This window comes from Saccopteryx bilineata, chromosome 1, assembly GCF_036850765.1.
Source record: "Saccopteryx bilineata isolate mSacBil1 chromosome 1, mSacBil1_pri_phased_curated, whole genome shotgun sequence".
Lineage (NCBI taxonomy): Eukaryota > Metazoa > Chordata > Mammalia > Chiroptera > Emballonuridae > Saccopteryx > Saccopteryx bilineata.
This window is the reverse complement of record NC_089490.1, coordinates 176666223-176689812: the sequence shown is the minus strand read 5'-3', so window position 1 is coordinate 176689812 and position 23590 is coordinate 176666223. Positions and strand designations below refer to the sequence as shown.

The window sequence follows — 23590 nt, the reverse complement described above, 5'->3', positions numbered from 1 at the left end:
ATTTAGTGGAACAAGAACTAGATAAAATGGAGAGCCAGGGATGGGAGCACTGCTAGTGAGTTAAAAAGGTGAAGTAAAAAACCCCCAAAATGCCACAAACATAAGTTTGAGTCCCAGATAAGATAATTTGTTTGTTATTGAGGTTTGAATGAGAGGAGATGTAAAGGAGAAAGGAAGAAACTAATATAGAGGGAGAAAAGAAAGAGAGAGAGAGAAAAAAAGAGGGAACCAGTAAAAGAAGAAAAAAGAAAGGAGAGAGAGAGAGTTAAGGGTTTTGGAGTGCAACCCTCATAGAGAGAAAGGAAGAGGAGAAAAAAGATAATGGGAGATGTAACACTTATGGGTAGTGTAGTTCAAGGAGAGGAGAGAGTAAGACCGGCAGAGAGTTAATCGGCCAAATTGGAGGAGGAAAAAAAGTATCAAGAATGAAGATAAGAGAAACAAACGAACAAATATAATAAAATGGGATAGGTTATAAAGTCTGCAGATTATTCTTGATTTTGAGAGGTTATCTTCTTGTTTTTTCTTTTCTCTCCCTCTTCCTGGTCGGTGACTCTGTACCCCAGGTTCTGCCCCTTTGGCACGCTCAGGTAGAGGTTTGCAGTTGATAAGTCTCTATGGCAATTTCATGTATTGTGCTTTAGTCTCGTTGGGAGTCAAGGCTCATTAGCTTTCATAGGCTCCGACAGTGAGAGAGTCCGTGTTCCTGGAGCCTTTCTTCTTGTCTTTCCTTCCTCAATTAGTAGCCTGATAATCCAGCTATGGGGTTGTTGCTGCCTCTGCCTGGATAGTAAGAGGTTCAAAGAGCTGGCAACTCCCCACTCTATTTCCACTCAGCACAGGGCTCTGGGTAAGGCTCAGTCAGTCAGAGCTGCTAACATAATCAGGCGGGCTTTCCGCCCACTCAAAGACCTCTGGCTCTGCCACTCTGTCCGGTAACACAGGCGGGCACCCACTTCCGGGGTGCTTGGAGGAAACTCTCATTCACTATCTGCGCGCGCAGACCAGGATATCCGGCCAGTAGTCTCACGCTCTGAGTGAAACCCCCAACCGCATGGAAATTTGCAGCGCTGGAATTCGCTCTCGCTCCGTCCCCGTGCGCGGCTTTTGCAAGGCGCTGGGGCGGCCCGAGATTCCGCTTTTGCCCACACAAAGGCCCCTGACTCTGCCCCTCTGTGTGATAACACGGGCGCACCCTGCCGAGGCACTCGGAGGAATCGCTCACTACCTATCTGCGCGCGCACACCAGGATATGAGGCCGGCCGCATTTCCCTGAGTGAAACCCTCACCAGCACGGAAAATTTCCACCGTTGGAATTAGTTCTCGCTCCCTCCCGTGCGCGGCTTTCCCAGGGCGCTGGGGCTGCCCAGAGATTCTGCTTTCGTCCCACAGAAAGGCCTCTGACCCTGCCTCTCTGTGGGGCAACACGGACACCCACTTCTGGGGCTTAGGAAGAGATCTCTCGCCCACTAACTGCGCACCAACCAGGAGAACGGGTAAAATGGCTGCCCCGCTTGTCTTTCTTTCTTTGGGTTTGGCGCGAGTGTTAGCTTGTATTGCCCGGCTTGCCACAGGAACAGTTTTTCCTCCGCTAGGATCTCCATGCCACAGCCTGGTTCGGCCTTTTGTGCGCGGCCTGGATGTATTCACCCCCTTTGCCCACCTCAGTTTCTATATTCACAGTTACCAGAGAAAGCCGCCCTGTTTAGGTTAGTGAGGAAGGCGGAGCATTTCTTACTCCCTATTTCCTTCAGGATTTGGTTATATATTTAGCCAATTTTTCACTCGACCATACCTTCGGGTGTATTGTGAAGCATCTGGAGGCTCCAAGTATAGGTTTTTCTGTTTATGGTTGAAGATCTTGTTGAGTTTTGGGGGAGATTTATCGGTATCGCTTCCTACTCCGCCATTACTCTGACGTCATCTCCTATCTATGCATTTTATTTCTTGTTCTTTATATTTTGTGTGCACTGTCAAAGTGGTCGAGTTCTGGCCATATTTTTTTCGTATTGGAGTGTGTCTGTGTGTTTTCCCCTCTATTTTCTGTCACGCATACCCATCCTTTCCTTGCTCAGCAAATCAAAGTGATTGATTTTTTTATTTTCTTACAGGGAATTATGAAACCTGTGATACTGAGGAGATTTATTTATTATCTTACCTGGGGCAGCTGTTGTGTTATCAGGGAGCCAGGTGTTAATCTAATAATTATAATAAGGTTTGCTGCTGCAAACCTGAGTTACCCATGTATTAACCTTGGGCAGTGAAGCTTCTTCCTTTGAAGCCTGCCTTGAGAAGGTTGGGTTGAGGTTCTTTTTATTCCTTGAGAATTCTCTTGAATTCTAAAAATTGTATTTTCAGCATCTGATTTGTACTCTGGAAAAGATTGACCTCTTCTGAGATTTTTGTTTAGCATGGACTGATGAAATAAGTCAATTCATTTAGTGAACGTATATTTACTAAACACTTCTTATGTGCTAGTCATTGTCCTGGGAGCTACAGCAAGGAGCAAGCCTGGCTAGGTTTAAGTTTTTGTTGGATTTATTGTCTAGTTAGGAAAATAGACTTTAAGATGTAAACAAACAGGATGTTAAACAGTAATGTGTTTACAAGAAAGGAAAGCAGCAGGATAATTTGATAGAGTGACTAGACTTATTAGTGGTGCCTAGTACTTTAGATTTAGCAATTAGGGAAGAGAAGGTGACATTTGACATCCAAACATCAATACAAGATCTTGTATTGATCATTCTGACGTGTCAATCCAAGGAACCTTCCCCTGGAAACTTCTAAAGTTCTACCTCTTTGAATCTGCCAAAAATTTTTATGGAAAGCACATTGCTTGGGTGAATTCTTGATTGGCACTTTTTAGGGTATTATAGGGCAGTGGTCCCCAACCTTTTTTGGGCCACGGACCAGTTTAATGTCAGAAAATATTTTCATGGACCGGCCTTTAGGGTGGGATGGATAAGTGTATCATGTGACCGAGACAAGCATCAAAAGTGAGTCTTAGACGGATGTAACAGGGAATCTGGTCATTTTTAAAAAATAAAATATCGTTCAGACTTAAATATAAATAAAACGGAAATAATGTAAGTTATTTATTCTTTCTCTGTGGACTGGTACCAAATGGCCCATGGACTGATACTGGTCCACGCCCCAGGGGTTAGGGACCACTGTTATAGGGTATTTTTAGGGTATTTTCTTAGGGTATTTTACCCTTTTGTCCTTCTTTTCTAGCATGCTCATTTAAAAGGGATAAATATATCTTTTCTCCCTTGGTCAGTCCCAAAATGTCTGCCATTTTCAAAGCAAATATATTGCTTGATTCAACTAGACTTTTAAGGGCAAACTCTGTAACAGGCTCTCAGCCTGGAATTGTACAGGCTTGGTTTCACTTATTAATCTGACTTATGCCTTAATATGGTTTTTTTGTACAATATTTAGCTCTTTATGTAACTGTGTGTGTGTATGTGTATGTTTGTGTGTGTTTCTCTGAAGTGAGAAGCGGGGAGGTAAAGGGATAGACTCTCTCATGTGCCTGACCAGGATCCACCCAACATGCCCACTGGGGAGTGATGCTCTGCCCATCTGGAGTGTTACTCTGCTGCAACTGGAGCCATTCTAGTGCCTGAGGCAAACACCATGGAGCCATCCTCAGCGCCCAGGCCAACTTTGCTCCAACAGAGCCTTGGCTCGGGAGGAGAAGAGAGAGACAGAGAGAAAGGAGGGGGGAAGAGTGGAGAAGCAGATGGGTGCTTCTCCTGTGTGCCCTGGCTGGGAATTGAACCCGGAACTTCCACATGCTGGGCTGACACTCTACCACTGAGCAAACAGGCCAGGTTTAGCTCTTTTTGTTTTGCAGATATTTGTGATAGAGATTCAATGCACTACACTTTTATAAGTAGGTTTGTTACTATCATGAGGCAACTTAGTGCTTTTATTTCTTTTCATACATGGGTCAAAATAGGATATAGCAGCAGGAATTAAGGGGGCCTGCCAGATTGTTTTTGACCACAGGTGTCCATTCCTGTCCACTGTAAATATTCTGGCTGCATGTCTTACAGACATCCTTATAGCAGAGACTTCATCAGATTCTGGAATGACCTGCTCAACTTAGAGTAAACTATAATGATCTTAAAAGATGATAAAAAGTCATTTTATAAAGGTCAGTAGTCATTTTAAAGGTCAGTCATTTCTGATTTTTTTTTTAATAAACTTGGTAAGATAGGAATAGATGGCTACTTTATTAATCTTATTAGAAATTCAATAATTAGAAAGTCAAAATGCATCATTCTGCTTACCATTTGAAAAGATTCTAATAAAGATTTGGACATCACAATTGCTAGACATTTGACATTCTGGAAATCTCAACCAGTGATGAAAAGTGAAAACTATGATGTTCTAATACTGAAAAGGAGGAGTACTTATATTTTTAAAATGTGGTAATTTAGTGAATACACAAAAAACTCAGGTAACTCAGTTGATTAGAGTGTTGTCCCAGTACACTGAGGGTGCAGGTTTAATTCTCGGACAGGCCACATACAAGAATTAACCAGCGAATTCATTAATAAGTGGAACAACAAGTTGTTTTGTTCTCCTCCTTCCTCCCTTCAAATCAATAAAATAAATAAATAAACAACAGTTCTCTATAAAGAATCAATTTATAATAGCAGTAAAAAATATTAAATAAAAGCAAATTAAATAAAAATGGCTTTGAATAAGCCTAAATTAGCCTATGTAGGACCTGTAAGAAGACAATTGTAATAAAATGTGATTTTTAAAATTTTTTTTTTTTAAGATTTTTTTAAAAATTGATTTTAGAGTGAGAGGGAATGGGAGAGAAGGAAGCATTCATTTTGTAGTTCTACTAGGTTGTGCATTAATTGTTTGGTTTCCATGTGTACCTTGACCAGGGATCAAAACTGCACACAGCCTTTGTGTTTCGGGAGAATGCTCTAACTGGCTAGGGCCTAAATGTGATTTTAATCGATAGTAACAACATAACAACATTAGTATAACAAACTGGTTTTAAAGTTTATCTAATGAAATAAATGTGCAAATAGCTAGAAAAATTCCAAGGGGAAAAATATTGATGTGAAGTGGATAGGAAAACTAGTCTTTATTCCCAAATATTAAACCATACTATGGCCTGACCAGGCGGTAGCGCATTGGGTAGAGCATCGGACTGTGATGCAGAGGACCCAGGTTCGAAACCCCGAGGTTGCTGGCTTGAGCACAGGGTTGCTGGCTTGAGCAAGGGGTCATTCAGTCTGCTGCAGGCCCCTCCTTCATCAAGGTGCATATGAGAAAGCAATCAATGAACAACTAAAAAGCAACAGTGAAGAATTGATGCTTCTCATCTCTCTACCTTCCTGTCTGTCTGTCCCTATCTGTCCCTCTCTCTCGTCTCTCTCTGTAACAAAAAAACAACAGCCAAAACATATTATGAAAGGCACAGTTAGTAAAATAGTTTAGTACTGACACTAAAGTAGATCAGTAGAACCAAATGGAGATTTCAACAAAACACCCAAATGTATAAATACATTTAGTGTATGTTAAAATTTGTTTTTCAAATCAGTAGGGAAAAACATGAATTATTTTTCAAGATGCAGGGATAACTGGCTAGTAATTTGGATAAAGATAAATTCAGTTTCTACCTTGATTTTCTGTAAGAATAAAATTCACAAATTTACCAATATATAATTACAAATATTAAAAAAGAAACTAGAAAAATGATGGAAACATCACTCAGTTAAAAAATTTTGCCCTGGCCATGTAGCTCAGTTGGTAGCATTGCCCCAATATGCCAAAGTTGCAGGTTTGATTCCCAGTCAAGTCACATACAAGAATCAACCAAGTGGAACAGCAGATTGTTTCTCTCTCCAAAAGTAGTAAAATAAATAAAAATTAATTTGTTTAAGGGAAGCTCTTGTGACTTACACAAGTCTCAAAACCTAAAAAAAAAAAACACACACTATGTTTGACTACATAAAAATGAAAATACCAGTGTAATAGCTGCAGGAGCTAAAAATAGCCTGGTACTCGAATATCAGCCCCAGATGGGGGGTTGCTGGGTGGATTCTGGTCAAGGTGCGTGCGGAAGTCTGCCTCACTATCTCCCTTACCTTCACCTAAAAAAAAAAAAAGAAAGAAAAGAAAAAGAAAATACCAAAGTTTATTAAACAACAGAGGCTAAAACATATGCTGGTAGGTAAGTGAGTGGGTGTTTGCTAAATACTTAATAAAGGGCAAAAGTTCTTAAAAACGTAGGGTTCTCTTATAAATTAATAAAATGATAAAGACAAATGTGTAAAATATATAGACAGTCCATAAATACATAAATATAGCCCGGAAACATGTAGGGATGTTTAGTTTTCCTGATTAATGAAGAAATTCATATTAAAGCAAGATACGATTTGGACCTATTAAACTGGCAAAGATTTGCTTATTGGTGATGGCAAGGGTGTTGGAAATCTCATGTATATTGTTTGTAGAAGTGTGAATTGATGTAACCTTTCAAAAGGAAGGAAATTTAGCATTATTTGTCAAAATTAAAAATATTCTTGTCTCTATGATCATGGTATCTCTCTTCCATGGTAAGTATAAAAATGCTTTAATTAATGTCTTTGAATCTAGCAGTTACACTTAGAGTAATTTATTTTATCACAGTGGTTACTCAAAGATATGTGAAAGAATGTTCATTGTTTCATTGTCATAGTAAAGATTTGAAAAAGGCAGATAAATGTTTTATGAGGTGACAGGTGTACTAAATTATGGTACAGTGAAACACTGTGGTTGAATAATACTGTTATTTAGTGTTTGAGAATTATGTTGTCTTTGTGTCCTAAGTGTTAATAGGTCTGCTCTCCTATCCAGTTCAGACGGTAAAAGATCTAATAGCACTTCTTTCAGAGACTTTGCTACCCTTTCTGTCACCACAAACCTGACTACCCAGCAGGCGTTATCCCAGTCCAAAAGTAATGAAAGTTTTTCCTCTCGATCTATAGTAATTTGGGTGGGGGATAGGGCAGATTTCATCTCTGTGCTTCTGCATTTGTAAGATCACTGGCCATAAGAGGTGCCACTCTCTGAAACCCTGGACCAGAATCAGTGTGAGATGCCTGTCACAATTGTCCTTTCAAATAGCCTCAAAGCAGTCCCTTGACATTATAGACATTATAGTTTTCCAGCCTTACATTCAACAGGGCTAAGAACTTTTTTTTTTTTTTTTTTTTCCTGAAGTGAGAAGCGGAGAGGCAGAGAGACAGACTCCCACATGCACCCGACTGGGATCCACCCAGCAAACCCACTAGGGGGCAATACTCTGCCTATTACATGTCCAGTCTAACAACTGAACTTCCTTCTCTATTCTGATACATCTCTGGACCACTTTTTAATCATGGTTTTGTCAAGAAAAGGCTCTCCATGTTTAATATGATAAAATAACAAGTGGTTTTCCCCTTCCTAAAAGTATAGAAAAATTCTGATATATAAAACACAATCATGTCTTGCAGTCATACAGAGGTAAGTCTGCAGAGTTGGTTGAGACCCTTAGTGTGGCTCTTTATAATTACTGTAATCCTGGATCATAAAATAGCATCTCTTAGAAGCAAGTTGTACTTTAACGCTGGTTAAGTGATTTTTTTGAAAAACCTTTTTTGAATCCCTATAGGGGAAATTATTACTCATAATGCATTCATCTACAGTATACTATATTATTTAGGTTTTCCTTTCTATATTTCCCTCTTCCAAACTAACTCCTAACACAGGGGTCCCCAAACTATGGCCCACGGGCCACATGCGGCCCCCTGAGGCCATTGATCCAGCCCCCGCCGCACTTCCGGAAGGGGCACCTCTTTCATTGGTGGTCAGTGAGAGGAGCATAGTTCCCATTGAAATACTGGTCAGTTTGTTGATTTAAATTTATTTGTTCTTTATTTTAAATATTGTATTTGTTCCCGTTTTGTTTTTTTACTTTAAAATAAGCTATGTGCAGTGTGCATAAGGATTTGTTCATAGTTTTTTTTTATAGTCCGGCCCTCCAACGGTCTGAGGGACAGTGAACTGGCCCCCTGTGTAAAAAGTTTGGGGACCCCTGTCCTAACATGTCATTAATAAGATATGTGTATTTTTAAGCCTTAAGTTATAACTTCTGGAAGTTAATTGTGATCTTTTGGCAAAGGTCAAGAATAGATTGAAAGTTCTGTTTATTTAATTTAAAGCCTAAGGCCAATTTTATTCTTAGATTTGTCTTCAACCTCGTCTCTACTTCAATGTCTAGTTTCTATAGCAACTGAGATATAGTGAGGTGCTGGGTCAGAAAAGAGAAATCTTTTGATGTTAAGATATTTGGTTTTTCACCTAGAGAGGAAAGATAACAGGAGTCACCCTAACAGCTGTTTCTGGGCTGATGCCTATTCTGTTTCCAGAAGTTCTGTATTTTTTTCTGAAGAGACCAGATATTTATCTCTTTTTTCATGTAGCCTCAGAAAAGATTGCTGCATCTCTGTTCAGCAACTTGATCACAGTCAATTTAATTGATTAAGCAAATCAAGGCAGCTAAGAGAGAGAACTTTTCTTCTGTGGAGAAACTAGTGACAATGGAATTTTTTTTTCAAATGGAAATTATGTGAATTGTCTCTTTTCTTAACTTGGATATCTTAACAATAACTTATTCTTTTTTGTTGGTCTCCTGTTCAAGTGTGATTGGAAAGATCTCAAATGATAATTTTGTCTATATTCTTAGTCTGTCTGGATTAGGGTATAGACACTAGACCTATTGCATCAGTTAGGTGGGGAGGTGTTGGAGGCAGGAAAGTGCTTTCAGTGACTACAGAGGATAACATCAAGGAGATGGTGCAAGTGCTGAATGTTGTGTCTTCAGAAGTGTGTATAGTACTTTAAATGGAAACTAATTCCCATTTTTTAAAAAGTTGCTGAAGCTTGGGAAAAATTAATGCTTTTTTATATTATAGGAACTACCTTCAGTTGAAGAACTTACTATTATTCTGCCTGAAGATATTGAATTAAAGCCTCTTGGGATGGTTTCAAGTATTATTGAACAATTAGGTATGTAAATAATTTATTAATAAAAATGATTACATATATCCAACCAATGCACTAATATTGAATCAAAGACTTCATGACTATTGAGTTTTGAATTTTACGTATATAAATAATCCATAAATACATTTTTTTAATAAAAATTTAAAGTTTACTTTTACTGATGTTTCTCCATAGTTTTCTTTGATGTGTGATATTTGTTTTCTATTGCTGTTAAATTACTGCAAATTTAGTGATTTAAAATAATACAAACTTATTTTACGGTCTTTGGCCCTGAAGTCTGATGTAGGTCTTACTGAGTTAAAATCCATGGGTCCATCAGGGCTAAATTTTGTTGTGGAGGCTTTAGAGGAGAATCCATTTCCTTCCCCCTTTCAGCTTTAGAGGATACCTGCACTCCCTGGCTCATGGCCCCCTTTTATCTTCATAGCCAACAATGTGGCTTCTCTCAGCCTGGAAGGGTTCTCTGCTTTTAAGGACTCCTTAGATTGGGCCTTCATATCTAATCTAGGATAATCGCTCCATCTCAAGATTCTTAACCATAACCACATCTACAAGAAAAAAGTTTGTTTAAATGTATTGAATAACATTTTCAGAGGTTTAGGGATTAGGGTGTGTATATCTTTTTTTTTTGTGGGGAAGGCACTATTCTGCCTACCACCTTTGATTTGATTTTATAAACATGTAAATTAGAAAAGTGTGTGATGTAATACTGATAATAATAGCATAGAATATGAATCTGTTGGATATAACTAGATAGTATAGATTTCCTTTTAGCTTTAAGAGGTGGTATCGAAAGGCCTTGAAGAAATTTGTGTACCTTCTGTTGACTTTCATAGTGATATACACCTGAGAATGGAACTCAGCGTTACACTACTTTTTTGTTCATCCTATGGTAGTTAATAATATGCATGAATAACTCAAACAGATAATACTTGATTATATAGCATGAGTTGAGCATTTATCAGACTTGATGTATATAGGAAAAATACAGATCATTATGTTTATCCTCAATGAATAAAATGTAACTATATGATATACATGAAACAAAGCTTTTTAAAGACACTTTTTATTAACACATAATTAACTAACAAAATTCTCAAGCTGGTTGGAATAAAGCTTGACTGAATAAAAATCAGCACATGCTACTCTGTTTTGAAGACCTAAAATACCTAACATTATTTGGACTGAATTACAAACGAAAATAAAGAGCGCACTAGGCACAAAATATCTGTGAATTCAAATGAGAGCGCAGAAATGATGAAAAGGGAGGATTTGGTTCTGTGCTCTGTAGTTCTTACAGAAGTTATGTTGGCTTGTTTCCCTCCCTCCCTCCCTCCCTCTTTGTTTATAATCTGGAGAATATAAGAGCCTACTTAGATATTTATCCATCTAAGTAGAAATGGATAGATTTCATGAAATTATGTATGTACTAGTACATTCTTTCAGAGTATTGATAGTTTTTGAAATTTTTTATCAGTGTATAGTATACACTTGAGTTTATTTATTCCCAACTTCCTGAATCTGTGTGCCATCTAAAATTATAATAAGAGAATGGGTCCTTTAGGCTTTGGGAACACAGTCACTATTTGTGTTACAGGAAGAACATTGGAACTAGGGATCTAGGTTCTAGTGATAACTGGGTATGGAATTATGATACTATTAATCTTTAGTCCTGTTTCTCAGTTTTCTTTCGAAAGAGGGTATTGGATTAGGTAATTTTTAATTTTCATATAATTTGACTCTTTGGGAAGGGCATTAGACAGGAGATAGGATTGAGAATAAATTCTCTTACTGTTTGTTGTCATCATCTTTATTCCAGAAGCAGATCTAACTAAAAATATTTTGACTTATTGTTGTGTATATTCAGAATTTAAAAGCACTAGCTGCTGCCCAGCATGCCCCCACCCCCTGTTACTATCTTGCCCCTGGCCTGGGGGCTCCCTATTCCCACATCATCTCTTATGTAGGGTGGATGTGAGCTTCAGATGGCAAGGGCTGTGTGTGGACCCCTCCTGTCCACCTAGCAATTACCCCCTTCCTGCCGTAGGGAGCCAGGATGTGGATATTATACAAAGGTTTCTAAATTCTTTTTTTCTGTACACTGTTTTATTTAAGAGGGTGGAGTCACAGCTGGGAATCCCCAACAATGAAGTCCGTCAGTGTTGGGGAAAAAAATTAGTTGAGATATAGTTGAAATTTTTTGAATGTATTTTAATATTCCGAACTGATATTTTTTTCTGAAGTGGAGATGGCATTATCGATGTAATGTGACAAAGTATTCTTGCTTGTTGCTCTAATTTTCTAAGAACCTATTGTTTTTTTCTCCGCTTTGCTGTAGTAGATTGATTGTTTAACATTTATAAAAGGCACTTAGAAGAATTAGAATATGCTAGACTAATGGAATAATGCTTTTGCTTTTTGAGAAGTGATAAAAATTACTATATACTCATATTCTTTATCTGTTCAGAGGAAGATGCTTTTATGAAGTAACTTTTTCATATAGCAGTAAGTAATCAATGCTAAATAGAAAAGAATTTCTAGAGTGAGAAAAAAACTAATTTCTTCAAAAACAGGAGTTTTGTGGCTAAATTACATGTTTTTGGGTAAAAGTACTTGAAAAAAATGTACACGGCTTGAACTTGACTTTTTAATGCATGGATGAAATTTTCTGTGAGACTTTATATACTTTTTCTTTCTTAGAATTGTAGTTTTTGTGTTAAATAAAAAGATATGTAGAATCTATTTTCCTGTGCTGTATGGTAATAAATAGAATATCCAGGACGAATAGTAAGACATATTATTTCACCTGAAATAGCATATTAAGTTATGTTGGAATTAAAGCCTAAATTCTCATTTTAATTCTATATTATCTTCTGTTAAATCTTGAAATAAACTCTTTTGTTTCATTTTTCAGTAATAATTGAATCTATGACTGGCCTACCTCCAGTTAATGAGGATACTGTAATTTTTAAAAGTGACCGGCTGGCAGCAGGAAAGGTTTGTAAAAATCATTCAAATCCTACAGATTACTCTGTTGCTTTGTTTATTGGTGTTTTTCACCTTATCTGTCCTAAAAAGAGTTTATTAATTTTAGTAGGTGAGCAATCAAGAACTCTCAGATTGTACATTCTAGTATACATTTTTTATTTTCTTTAATACTTTGTATATATATTAGTTTAATACTGCTCATTACTCTTTGTTGCTTAAGTCATTAAATAATACACATGTATAGAATTTTTCGTAATGCTTTGTAAGGTACTTAGGCAATGGCTCTCCGTATTAAGACACAGTTCCTTACTTGCCAGGTACTCAGAGTATAGGAGGCTACTCCATCATGTAGTAGTTCTTAAAGTCTTTTGGTTTGTGAGTCCTGTTGAGAGGTGACTCAAAATTCTTTGGACTTTGATTTCCTTCAGTGGAAAATATTTCAGTGACAGCATCAAAATTTCACTTATAAGCACATTCTGGGCAATTATGAATATGTATAATTAAGTACTCATTATAAGGTTGAGTTTCTTTTGATGTCTTAATAATGAAACAACCCTGCATGTCCATTCTTAATATGGGAGTCTATACATTTTACCCAGAAATTACGCAATTTTGACTAGTTAGTAGAGAACATAAAGCCTTCTCTCAGATTAACCTGATCCCTAGGGTGGCTGGCTTGAAGCTGGCTTGAGTCCTCCAGTTAAGGCATGTATGAGAAGCATTTACTATAAAAATTCAAGAGTGTAATAAAGCAGGGAGTTTCACAGCAGTTGGTTTAAAATGGTGTAAGCTATCTGGAAAATGATTTAGTAATCTATATCCAAAGGAATCATGCTTAGCTCCAATAATTCCATTCCTGACAAATCAGTTTTTAGGAACTCTGAAGTATAAAAATTTACATGTAAGTATACTTTGGCATCATTTATTATCTTGAACAAATTGGAAGCTGCTGCCCGGTTATCCTATAATATAAAAAGAGTTAAATTGTACTAAACCTATAAAGTAATGTTATATAGCAACTGAAATTATACATGAAGAATACTTATAATATGGAAAAACTTAATGCACTTTAGGTTTTAAAAGTGAGCCGTATACAAAAATTATAATCTCAAATTTTAGTGGTAGAAAAAAGACTGGCAAACTACAGTGACATTGGTGATGGCCATTTTTCTATGATATGCCTCTGTTTATTCTCAGAAACACTTCTTAAAAATGTATTTATTTATTTTGAAAACTTGAAAACTACTATATAGGTTTTCTTTGTCATTCATAAAACACTTGCAGAAATAAAATGTGTCTGTGCTAAAATCAGTTCCTTTACATAAAAGTTAAAGGTTATATAAATAACATCATCAATTTTGGAGAAATAAACAACTTGAAATTCAGATCTAGTATTTTTTTAAATTAGAAAAAGTTTAATTTTATAAAGTGTCATCTGTGATGTACAAGCAGCAGACGTGGCCGAGTACCTGTTGAAGCAGAAGCTTATTTTTAAGTGTTTGTGTCATAAGATTCCAAATGACAAACAGCATTTTATTTTTCAAAAGTTATCAGTTGTCATTCTTTTCTTCATACCTTATAGTTTAAATGAGCAATAAAAACAAAAATTTATAATTTCCATTTAGTTGATGCCTCCCAAATGATTTGAATTTAGCAAAGACAAGTTTTTATACTTATTTTAAATTCATAAAAGGGGAATCTGGAAAAAACTAATGCATTTATAATCAAAATTTGAAAACTTTGAGTAGCAAAGATAACTTAAATATACAGTTTTAATTTCTCTGATATTAATATGACCTTTTATAACAATTGTCAGTGCTTTCTATTTTAAATACTAACTTTTTAAGTAATGACTCACAGGATAAAAAGGACCTTTATGTTTCTTCTTTTTTACAGATATTTGAGATATTTGGACCTGTTGCACATCCATTTTACGTGTTACGGTTTAATTCTTCAGAGCACATTGAGAATAAAGGTATTAAAATAAAGGATACTATGTATTTTGCTCCATCAACAAAAGACTTCACCCAGTATGTATTCACAGAAAAGTAAGTACTCACTCCGCCCCCATCTAGTAAGTGTTAGTTTGCTTACCTAATGTTCACATTTTAGCAATAATTCTCAGCAATGGTACTTTTAGATGATTTCTGTCTAAGGGTGCATTTATCTTCCTCATAACACCTCTGAAAGCTACAATTTATTTTCAGATTTTACAGCTAGAGATTATTTACATATTTTGCCCAAAATAACTTGCTCAACTAGTAGGAATACACACTTTGGCCATATAAACTTTCTGAATTCTAATTTATTGCATTTTTCATTATATACATTCTTTTATATACATGCTACTTCAATATTAGTATTACCATTTAAAAAATTCTTTTCCATTTTGAGTAAAATTTTTCATTGGATTAAATTCATAGGTTTTATACTATTTCATAGAACTTTGTAATACTCAAGAAAAGAAAGTAAGGGGACACTTCAGGTTGCTTATAAATTGTAAACTTATAGAAGATACAACTAAAATTTGTCCCTGAAAAGCTGTGTTTCAAGCATTGATAAACAAGCTTGCCTTAACTAATAAATCACGGTTCTCCCTTTTGTATATAAATATGCTGAATGATGTCTGTGGCATGTGGGTAGTAATATTTCTGCACACTTATGCCCCCACTGGTTAATTGTGTATTTGCCTTGTACTAATTGTATTGCCAACTGTTAGTTGTAAAGCTGTTTATAGCAAACCTATTCTAATTGTATAATTCAGTGTTTATGTAAACCAATGGCATATAGTTCAACTTTTTCTTTAAAAATTAGTTGAATGCTTTAGAAGGATGTAATGAATATGAGCCACTAAAAACATTGTCAAATGAGGAAAGGAAGACAAGACCACATAATATCGGGAGAGGGAAGGGAGATCTTAAATCCAAAAAGACTGCACTCAGTTTGCTGTGCAGGCGCTTGCAGGTCTGGCTCGTAGTTGAACCATTAGGGATGTGGTTTTTAGAGGAACTAACTGCAAAGGAGCTTCAGCCAGTGAGTGGGAGTAGTGCTCCGTCAGAAGTGCTGGGCTTAAGAAGGTCTCTACCATTTATGTATTAAGTCAAGTCTCTGAATTTCATTTATTATTTCAGATATGAATATTTTGTTCCTGTTAATTGATTGAGTTCACACTTAGAATCCACATAATATCTGAAGGAACATTTTACTTAAATTACTTCAGACTATTGTAACGTTAATTTTTAGAAATGACTGCTGATAAGAAAGGTGAATTAAATAGTAAAATCATAAATATTTTAGTATGTTTTAAAATTATGCCTTAAATAATTAGCATTTCATTCTGCTTTAAATATTAGGATGTTGCTGTAGATATGTTGTATATTTTGCTTTTGCCAAATAAAATACCTTAGCTTAAAACAGATAAACTGAAAAGGTTTTCTGAAATGTTTATTAAATAGATTTTAAACCATAAGTGCAGTCTTTGTTTTTGATTTTTAGAACAAGAATTTTGTGCTGGAAAGAAATAACAAACTAAAGAACTAGGAAGTTAGGCTTCCTCTGCAGAGGCCCACCTGTCAAAGCCTACTCTGTTCAAAACTGTAGTCTTGAACTTGGTGTCTGTCAAGGGAACTCAGTGGAGTACTTTGCCTTTGAAGTAGAGAAGTTTGGCTCCACTCCAGCTTACCTGCTTCTAGCAGGGCTATTTTAATTTTAGTTTCTCAGGAGCTTACTCTCGTTGAAAAGTGGTTTTTAAAATGTTGCTCGATTTTTCCTCTAGTAGACTTTGAGTTTCAGTACTAAATGCACTATTTGGGGCACTCCTTTCATTTTTGTCTTCAAACTCCAGGCTCAGGGCCCCACAGGCCATGAGATGGCTTACATGGAAAAGAGGTACACTGGAGCTGTGTTGAATGTATAGGTGTCAGATGATAATTAACAAGTAAAAGCTTTTTTTGTAAATGGTGGAAAAATTATTGCTAATGCCTCATACACCATGTCAAAGTTCTGAATTGAAATTTCTGAGCAAACTTAATAATTTCCGTACTGTACCAGCCTCTGACATCTATAAATTGATTTTTATGGATTTATAGATTAATACATTACTGCATTTTAATGAATTCCTGAGAATACCATTAATTTTTTAGATCTAGTTTGAAGCAGGAGAACTAATACTTGGCAGTATTTTAATGTAATTGAATAAGATTTTAAATGAGCTTTCATAAATTATAATTATACTCATAATAGATAATATGTACTTTTGTTGGTCAGAGTATAAAACTTCCCACTAAAAATAATTAATGCTTGTGATTTTACTGTCCTTCAAAATCTTCAAAACTCCTCTTCCCCCCCAAAAAACGAAATCACCTTTTACCCTCTTTGCTTTGAGAATCACTATTGGAATAAGCATAGGCTACTCCTGGAGTCATTGATACTCATCAGATCAACAGGGGAGAAAATTTCATGTTGTTATCTCTACCATTAAATCTGTGAAATCTTAGATAAGGAAATGCCTCCTACTCGTTTTTATGTGTTTATCATCTGGAAGTGTTTGACTATAGTTTGTATAGAATAAGCATTTATTGAAGTGAGTTTTATTAACTGAGCTCAGATATCATGAAAGTATCAATCAGAGTCATAGCATCCGGAGATGCTTAGGAACTGCAAACCCACTTTCGTCACAGCCTGGCTGCTTCTGATACCTTGATCCTAAGATGTCCACATGTTGTGTGTGTGTGTGTGTTTTTTTTATGAGCTTCCCACATCTTTTGAAACAAGATGAAAGGACATAGAAATGTCCTTTTCTGTTATTTTTAGGTATATTGCAACAATAAGAGTTGAACTCATGCCTTCTGTTTTATTATTTTCAATACCATAAAGAAAAAGTGCTTAACAACGTGACAAGTACTTCTGTGACTTTTTGTTTTCTCTTTCCAGGGGAAGGGGATCGGATGCATCATGGGAAAATGACCAGGAACCGCCACCAGATGTAAGGATAAGCCTTTTTACACAATATTTAGATAGTAAGGCAGGACTTAATCTTATAAATTTGTCATTTGTAACCTTTAGGAGGTACTAAATGCTCCTGATCCTGCAAATATTGCCAAAATTGTCTTTAAATAGTTTATTGCCAATTAAAATCCTTTCATTTCTCCCTCCTGCCTTTAAGACAATGCCCAGTTATTTAAAATGACACAGTAAGGTCTTTTATTCTTTAATTTCGCCTTTTGTCGTACAGAACCATTTTCATGTCTCGAATATACTAAGCCTCTACACATTTTCTCCTTGGAAAGAAATGTCCATTCTCTTATTTTCACCGTTAACTCAGTCATTAGAGATCTATCTTGGGGTACCCATACCAGGAAATTCTCTTTGCCCTTTTTCCTTAGGTCCATACTGTCATGCACTATTTCTTGGTTTATGTATCTGCTTTCTCATTTAACTGAACAATTTCAGAGAAATGTTTTAACTGTGATCTCAATACTTTCTACTGCCTGGCAGATACCGGATTTCACATGAGCTTAAAAATTTTAGCACATAAAGGTTAGTAATAAAAAATCATAAAGGTACTAAAGGTATTTGAAGGTACTAAAATTAGTTGATGTTTCTGAATTTAATTATGGATTCTGAAGTGTGTGGACTCTTGGTTCATGGAAAATGTGATCTAGAAAATACTTCAGCAAGACTGATTGATAATCCCATACAAAAGCTTTCTTATACATTTTAATTCTTTTTAAATGTGCACACATGAATACATAGCCTGATTTCATATATTTTTTATGAAACAATATCTTTTTTCTGATATTAATAGAATAATGTCTAAATTCTAAGAAAACAGAAGTCTTATAAAGCTGCTAAGTTTTTGGGGGGTTGAGCTATAACAGTAATTCGTAATTTTTTTTGTTTGTATTTTTTTTGTTTTTTAAGAGAGAGGAGGAAGAGAGATGAGAAGCATCAACTCATAGTTGCAGCACCTTATTTAGTTGTTTATTGACTGCTTTCCCATATGTGCCTTGACCGGGGAGCTCCAGCTAAGCCAGTGACCATGGGGTCATGTCAAAAGCTGGTGAGGCTGTGCTCAAGCTGGATGAGCCCACACTCAAGCCGGTGTCCTCAGGGTTTTGAACCTGGGACCTCAGCATCCAGGTCAATGCTCTATCCATTATGCCACCACCACTGTACCATCTTAATTCTTAATGTTATTTTCTCTTGGAAGTTGGGTCATGTATATATCTGCTTATCAAAGCCTTTTCTGCAATCGTTTCTAAATAGTATCCCTTGTGATTTTTTCTACTCTTACTTTACCTTATTTTTTATTTATAGCCCTTTCTATACCTGACATTATCGTAATAAGAAGGAATACCTGTATAGTATTTAGAACAGTGCCTGGCTTACAATTTTTGAATGAAATATATAACATTCTCCTATTTTTATGTTAGATCAGATACTTTATGTTCTTTGCATATTCCGAACTAATTCCTTCTTTAGCATTTCTGGCAGCTGGCACTGTGGTGAATCTTGATTCTAAGCTGGAAGTTAGACTTCTAGCTAGGGAATAGCTGTATCTTAAGATTGTTAAAAGCCATTATTTTAAAGTTACCTGTCCCTGGCCAGTTGGCTCAGTGGATAGAGTGTTGGGCCAGTGTGTGGATGTCCTGGGTTCAATCCCCAGTCAGGGCACACATGAGAAGTGACCATCTGTTCCCCTCTCTTTCCCCTTATCTCTCTCTTTGCCTCCAGCAGCCAGTGGCTCAATTGGTTTGAGTGTTGGCCCTGGCCGCTGAGGATAGCTCAGTTGGTTTGAGAATCGGCACCCCAGGGCTAAGGATAGCTTGGTTGATTCAAGCATCAGCCCCAGATAGGGTTTACGGGTGGATCCCTTTCAGGGCGCATGCAGGGAGTCTGTCTCTGTCTCCTCTCCTGTAACTTAAAAAATAAAAACAAAATTACCTGTCTGAAACTTTTTAGGAATTAAAAAACCAAAAAAGCCTTGGGTACTCTCTGATTACTAGCCTGTGTCAATTAAGAGTCTTTAGGCATTTATTAAAAAATGCTTTATTTTTCTGTTATATGTAACTAATTCAAATCTTACTGGAAACTACTGAGTATTAAAAAGAGTATCTTTCAGTGTCAGTGTTAAATAATAGCCTTATTCTTTTCATCTCCATGTATGTACCATTGAATTGGTAAATTCATGTGACATAAACTTATATATTTTTCTCTGTCAGGCCTTGGATTACAGTGATGATGAAAAGGAAAAAGAATTCAAACAGAGAAAAAGGTATCGCATGCAAGGCCGGAAAAAAGTCAGATCAGAATTTAATAAATCAGGTGAGAAAATGCAGCATTCAGTAATTTTAAAAGAATCTTTACTTACATTCATGTAAGTTCATCAGTAATAAAGCTGAAGAAATCATCTGGGCTTTCCTGTTCCGCCCTGTCTTCCATAGCTAGCATTGGAGGTGTTTTACAGCGTGTGATGTGGGAGAGAGGAGCAAGGAATATTCAGTGGTCATTTTTCAAGCTTAAGGATGTAAAAATGGCTTCTAGGGTCAAAGGCAAACTAAGCCTGGGTAGAGTTATTTGTGCTCATTTGCACTTCCTCTTAAGAAACCTAGTAGCTTCCAATTTTGAATTAAATGGCATAGTACTTAATGTCTAACTCAAGCTACCTTATTTTTTTTAACATGTATTTCATTTTTTATACCTTTCCTGTTTTCTTTTTCCTTTTTTAACACTAAACTTTTTATAGAGTGACATGCAGTTGTAAGAAGAAATACAGTGAGACCTTATTTGCCCATTACCCAGTTTCCTGCAATAGTAACATCTGATAAAACAATACAGTAAAATATGGCAACCAGGATATTGACTTTGATACAGTCAAGATACACAACATTGCCATCACAGGAAAAGATTCCTCGTGTTGCTTTTTTATAGTCACAATTTCCTCCCTCCTACCTCCTCCTCAACTCCTGGCAACCAGTAATCTGTTCTCCATTTCTGTCATATAATTTGTCATGTCAGGGTTGCTTGTATAGATGGAGTCACACAATATGTTACCACTCAGAATTCGATTTTGTTACTGATCATAATATTCTGAAGATTCATATAGATTATTGTATGTGTCCAATTTGAGTCTTTTCATTCGAGAGTGGTATTCCATTATGTGAATGTCCCACAGGTCGTTTAACCATCTATGCATTGAAGGATGTCTGGGTGGTTAACAGTTTTCGATTATATTAGAAATGGAATTGCTTTGTACATTAGTGTACAGTTTTTTGTGTGAACACTAATTTTCATTTCTCTGGAATAAATATCTAAGAGTGCAGTTGTTAGATTGTATGATGGTGGTATAATTAGTTTCTCAAGAAACTGCCCTACTGTTTTTCAGTGGCTGGACCACTTTACATTCCCATCAGCAGTGCGAGTGACTTCATTTCTCTGCATTCTCACCAGCATTTGGTGGAGTCACTATTTTTAACTTTAGCCATCCATTCCCATGGGTGTGTAGTGATGTCTGTAATTTTAACTTGCATTTCCCATTGGCCAAGGATAGTGATCATCTTTCCTGTGCTCCTTTGCTGTCTGTGTACCCTCTTCAGTGATACGTTTGTCTTTTGCCCACTATCTAATTATGTTTCTGTTTTTATAACTCTTGAATTATGAATTTGTACATAATTTATTCTAGCCTTTAGCTGATATTTCATCCTCTTGAAAAGGTCATTTGTAGAACAAAAGTTTTTAATTTCAGTGAACCCCAATTTATCAGGCTTTTTAAATGGAGTCTCAGTATTTCTTGCCTAGACCTATATCCCAAAGACTTTCTCCTATTGTTTTTCTAAAAGGTTGCAAAATCATTTTAAGTATTCTAGTTTTTTGCTTTTCTAAATAAATTTAGAATAACTTCTATATTGACAATAAGTCTTACTGGGATGTTGTTAGGAATTGCATTAAACCTGTATGTATATTTGGAGAGAATTGATATCTTCACTGTATTATTGAATTTTCAGTTCTAAAATTTCTGTTTGCTTTTTTGTATCTTTTTTTTTTTTGCTTGTTTGAACTTTTTGTTTTAGTGTGCTCATAATTTCTTGTTGAAGCATTTTTATAACGACTATTTTAAAATACTTCTCAAATTTTAACATTTTTGTCTTCTTGGTATTGGCCTCGATTAATTTTCCATTTTCATTGAGTTTGAAATCTGGGTTCTTGGTGTGATGAGTGATTTTTAATTGAGACCTGGACCAGTAAGACTTAATTGAAATCTTATTTGGACCTTCTATTTTAGCAGTTTTGTTTTTAAAACTTCTCTGGCCGGGGAAGGAAGGAGGGAGTCACATTATACTATGACTACGTGGTAGGGATAAAAGTCCAGTGTTTCTTCTTGGCTGACAGCGGAGGCACCTGAGGGTGCCCTGTTTACTGCTGGGCATAGGTAGGCCTCCGCTTGTGCCTGGCGGGGTAGGAGCACCTCATGACTGCCTCGCTGCAGCTGGGTGGTGACCAGAGTCCTGACTCCAGTGCGTCCTCTCTGACACCACCCAGTGCAGGAGGTGGAGGAGCACTGACACTGCCGGGAGGTAGAAGTCCAGGGGTCCTGGCAGGTCTCCAGTGTCATTGCTGGAGGCCTTTGTGACTGGCTCCCTGTTCAGCCTGCTCTGACACCACCCTGGTGAGAGGTCGGGAATCTCATTACAGCCTGTCCGGGGAGAAAGTCTAAGCTTCCTACTCGGTCTCTGAGAGTGTGGGTGATGGTGATGTCTGGTTTTCTCTGCGCTGTTGGGCTGGAGTTGAGTGATGATTGTCTAAAAGTTTCTGTCTTGGTAGGCTTTCTGGTCTTTTGGAGTCTTTAAAATGGGTCATTTTAAGTCTTAAGCATTTTTAACTCCCATAAGATATACTATAGGAAGTTAAAGAAAAGACATTTATGAAATTTTAAACAGTATTTTTCAGTGTATTAATTAATTTTGTGTTTCTGTTTCTGTTTTTCACCCTGCTCAAAGGTGGAGAGTTTGCAGAAGTACATCAGAATTGGAATGCTCGCAGTTCTGCTTCAGAGCACTCAAAAGGGTATCACAGCAGAGAATTCACAGGAGGATTTCCCCAGGGCAGCTACCCTCCACCTTGCCACAGCGGGCCCCCACCTCCACAGTTTTATAACTCAGAGCATATGGTATCTCGGGACACCTCAGGATTTCCACCTCACATACAGGGTCATTTCATGCCACAGTACCCCTACCCTCCTCCAGCGTTTGACATGTATAATTACTCACTCCCTCCTCCACTGCCGCCTCCGCCTCCACCTCCACCACCACCTCCTCCCCCACCACCACCACCTGCGTCTGTAAACATGGGCTGGGCTGCACCCAACATGGCACCGCATCAATTCATTCCTATACCATACTTTCTGCCCCCCCCTCCACCCCCTCCACCCTTGCCTCCACCCCCCTCTCCCGGAGATAGTAATTCTTCTCATGTTGGATCTTACTCTTAGGTGAATATATGCATTCCAGAGAAATGTAGACTTTTATTTTATATAGAAAGGATTTTTCTTTTATATGGGAAGGATTTTTTTAAAGAAAGCTATTATGGATCTAGATTTTTAAAACATTGTAACAAATTAAATGCTTCCTTTAGTTGTAAATTGGTATATAATTATAAATTTTGTGAAATTGTATCTGTATAATACACTGGATTTATAGGGGAAAATTTCAGTTATGTAATATTTAATTAAAACTTTGAACCTATGCTTCCCTGTCCCTGCCCAACTAAACAGGATACACAGGTTGAGTAATAGAGGTGCACCAATTTTCATCATGAATTAGACTATACTGAACATACTGACTACCTTGTTGGTATATCTGAAAATATGATGTTGAAATCCTATTGAGAGGCCTTAAAATAAACTTTTTCTATAAACTTATACTTTGGAAATTAATTTTGATTTTTAAGTGCAAATTACCAGTAAATTTACATGTTTTAATTAAGAAACCAAATGAAGGGTACAGAGAAGGAAAGCCTTATATGCTGGTCGAAGTTTTGACTGTAACTAAAGCTTTTCATTATTTGTGCTGATTTCCATTATTTGGGCATTATTCAGTAGACTTTACTATTTAACCACTTAAAGGAACACAAAGATTGTTCACAATAAACTGTATTTGACCCCATATGAGAACACTGTATCTTCCATATCTATTTCCCAGATTCTCACATGCCTGGCAGAGATTAGGTGCTTAATGAATATCTAATGAATGACTGAATTTACTTTTAATTAAATGACCAGTGAGTCTTGTATTACATACTGAAATGTAAATGTAAGGGAAAATACAGAATTTTAAAAAATAGAAGAGACCTTTGAAATAGTCTAAACTAGTCCTCAGTTGATAAATAAGGAAGAGCCTAGCTAAGGGTTCCAAAGGGTTGAGTAACTTACCTAAGGTCACTCAGTGAGATGACAAGAAGTTGAACCTAGTTTTCTTGATTCTTAGATCAGCACGTCACTTTCTGTGAAATTATGCTTCATAATTTTTTTGACATTGTTGGA

At 36.6% G+C, this 23590-nt stretch overlaps 1 protein-coding gene across 1 annotated transcript in view; it reads left to right on the top strand.

Annotated features, from left to right (window-relative positions):
* NAF1 (nuclear assembly factor 1 ribonucleoprotein) overlaps positions 1-22969 on the top strand; it is a 40902-nt gene extending 17933 nt beyond the window's left edge. The window contains exons 3-8 of the mRNA XM_066280021.1: positions 8973-9066; positions 11978-12060; positions 13948-14099; positions 16984-17035; positions 19275-19377; positions 22050-22969. Of these exons, the coding sequence (XP_066136118.1) occupies positions 8973-9066; positions 11978-12060; positions 13948-14099; positions 16984-17035; positions 19275-19377; positions 22050-22540 (975 nt within the window). The 3' untranslated portion in view covers positions 22541-22969. The remainder of the gene's footprint in view (positions 1-8972; positions 9067-11977; positions 12061-13947; positions 14100-16983; positions 17036-19274; positions 19378-22049) is intronic.
* Positions 22970-23590: the final 621 nt, after the last annotated feature.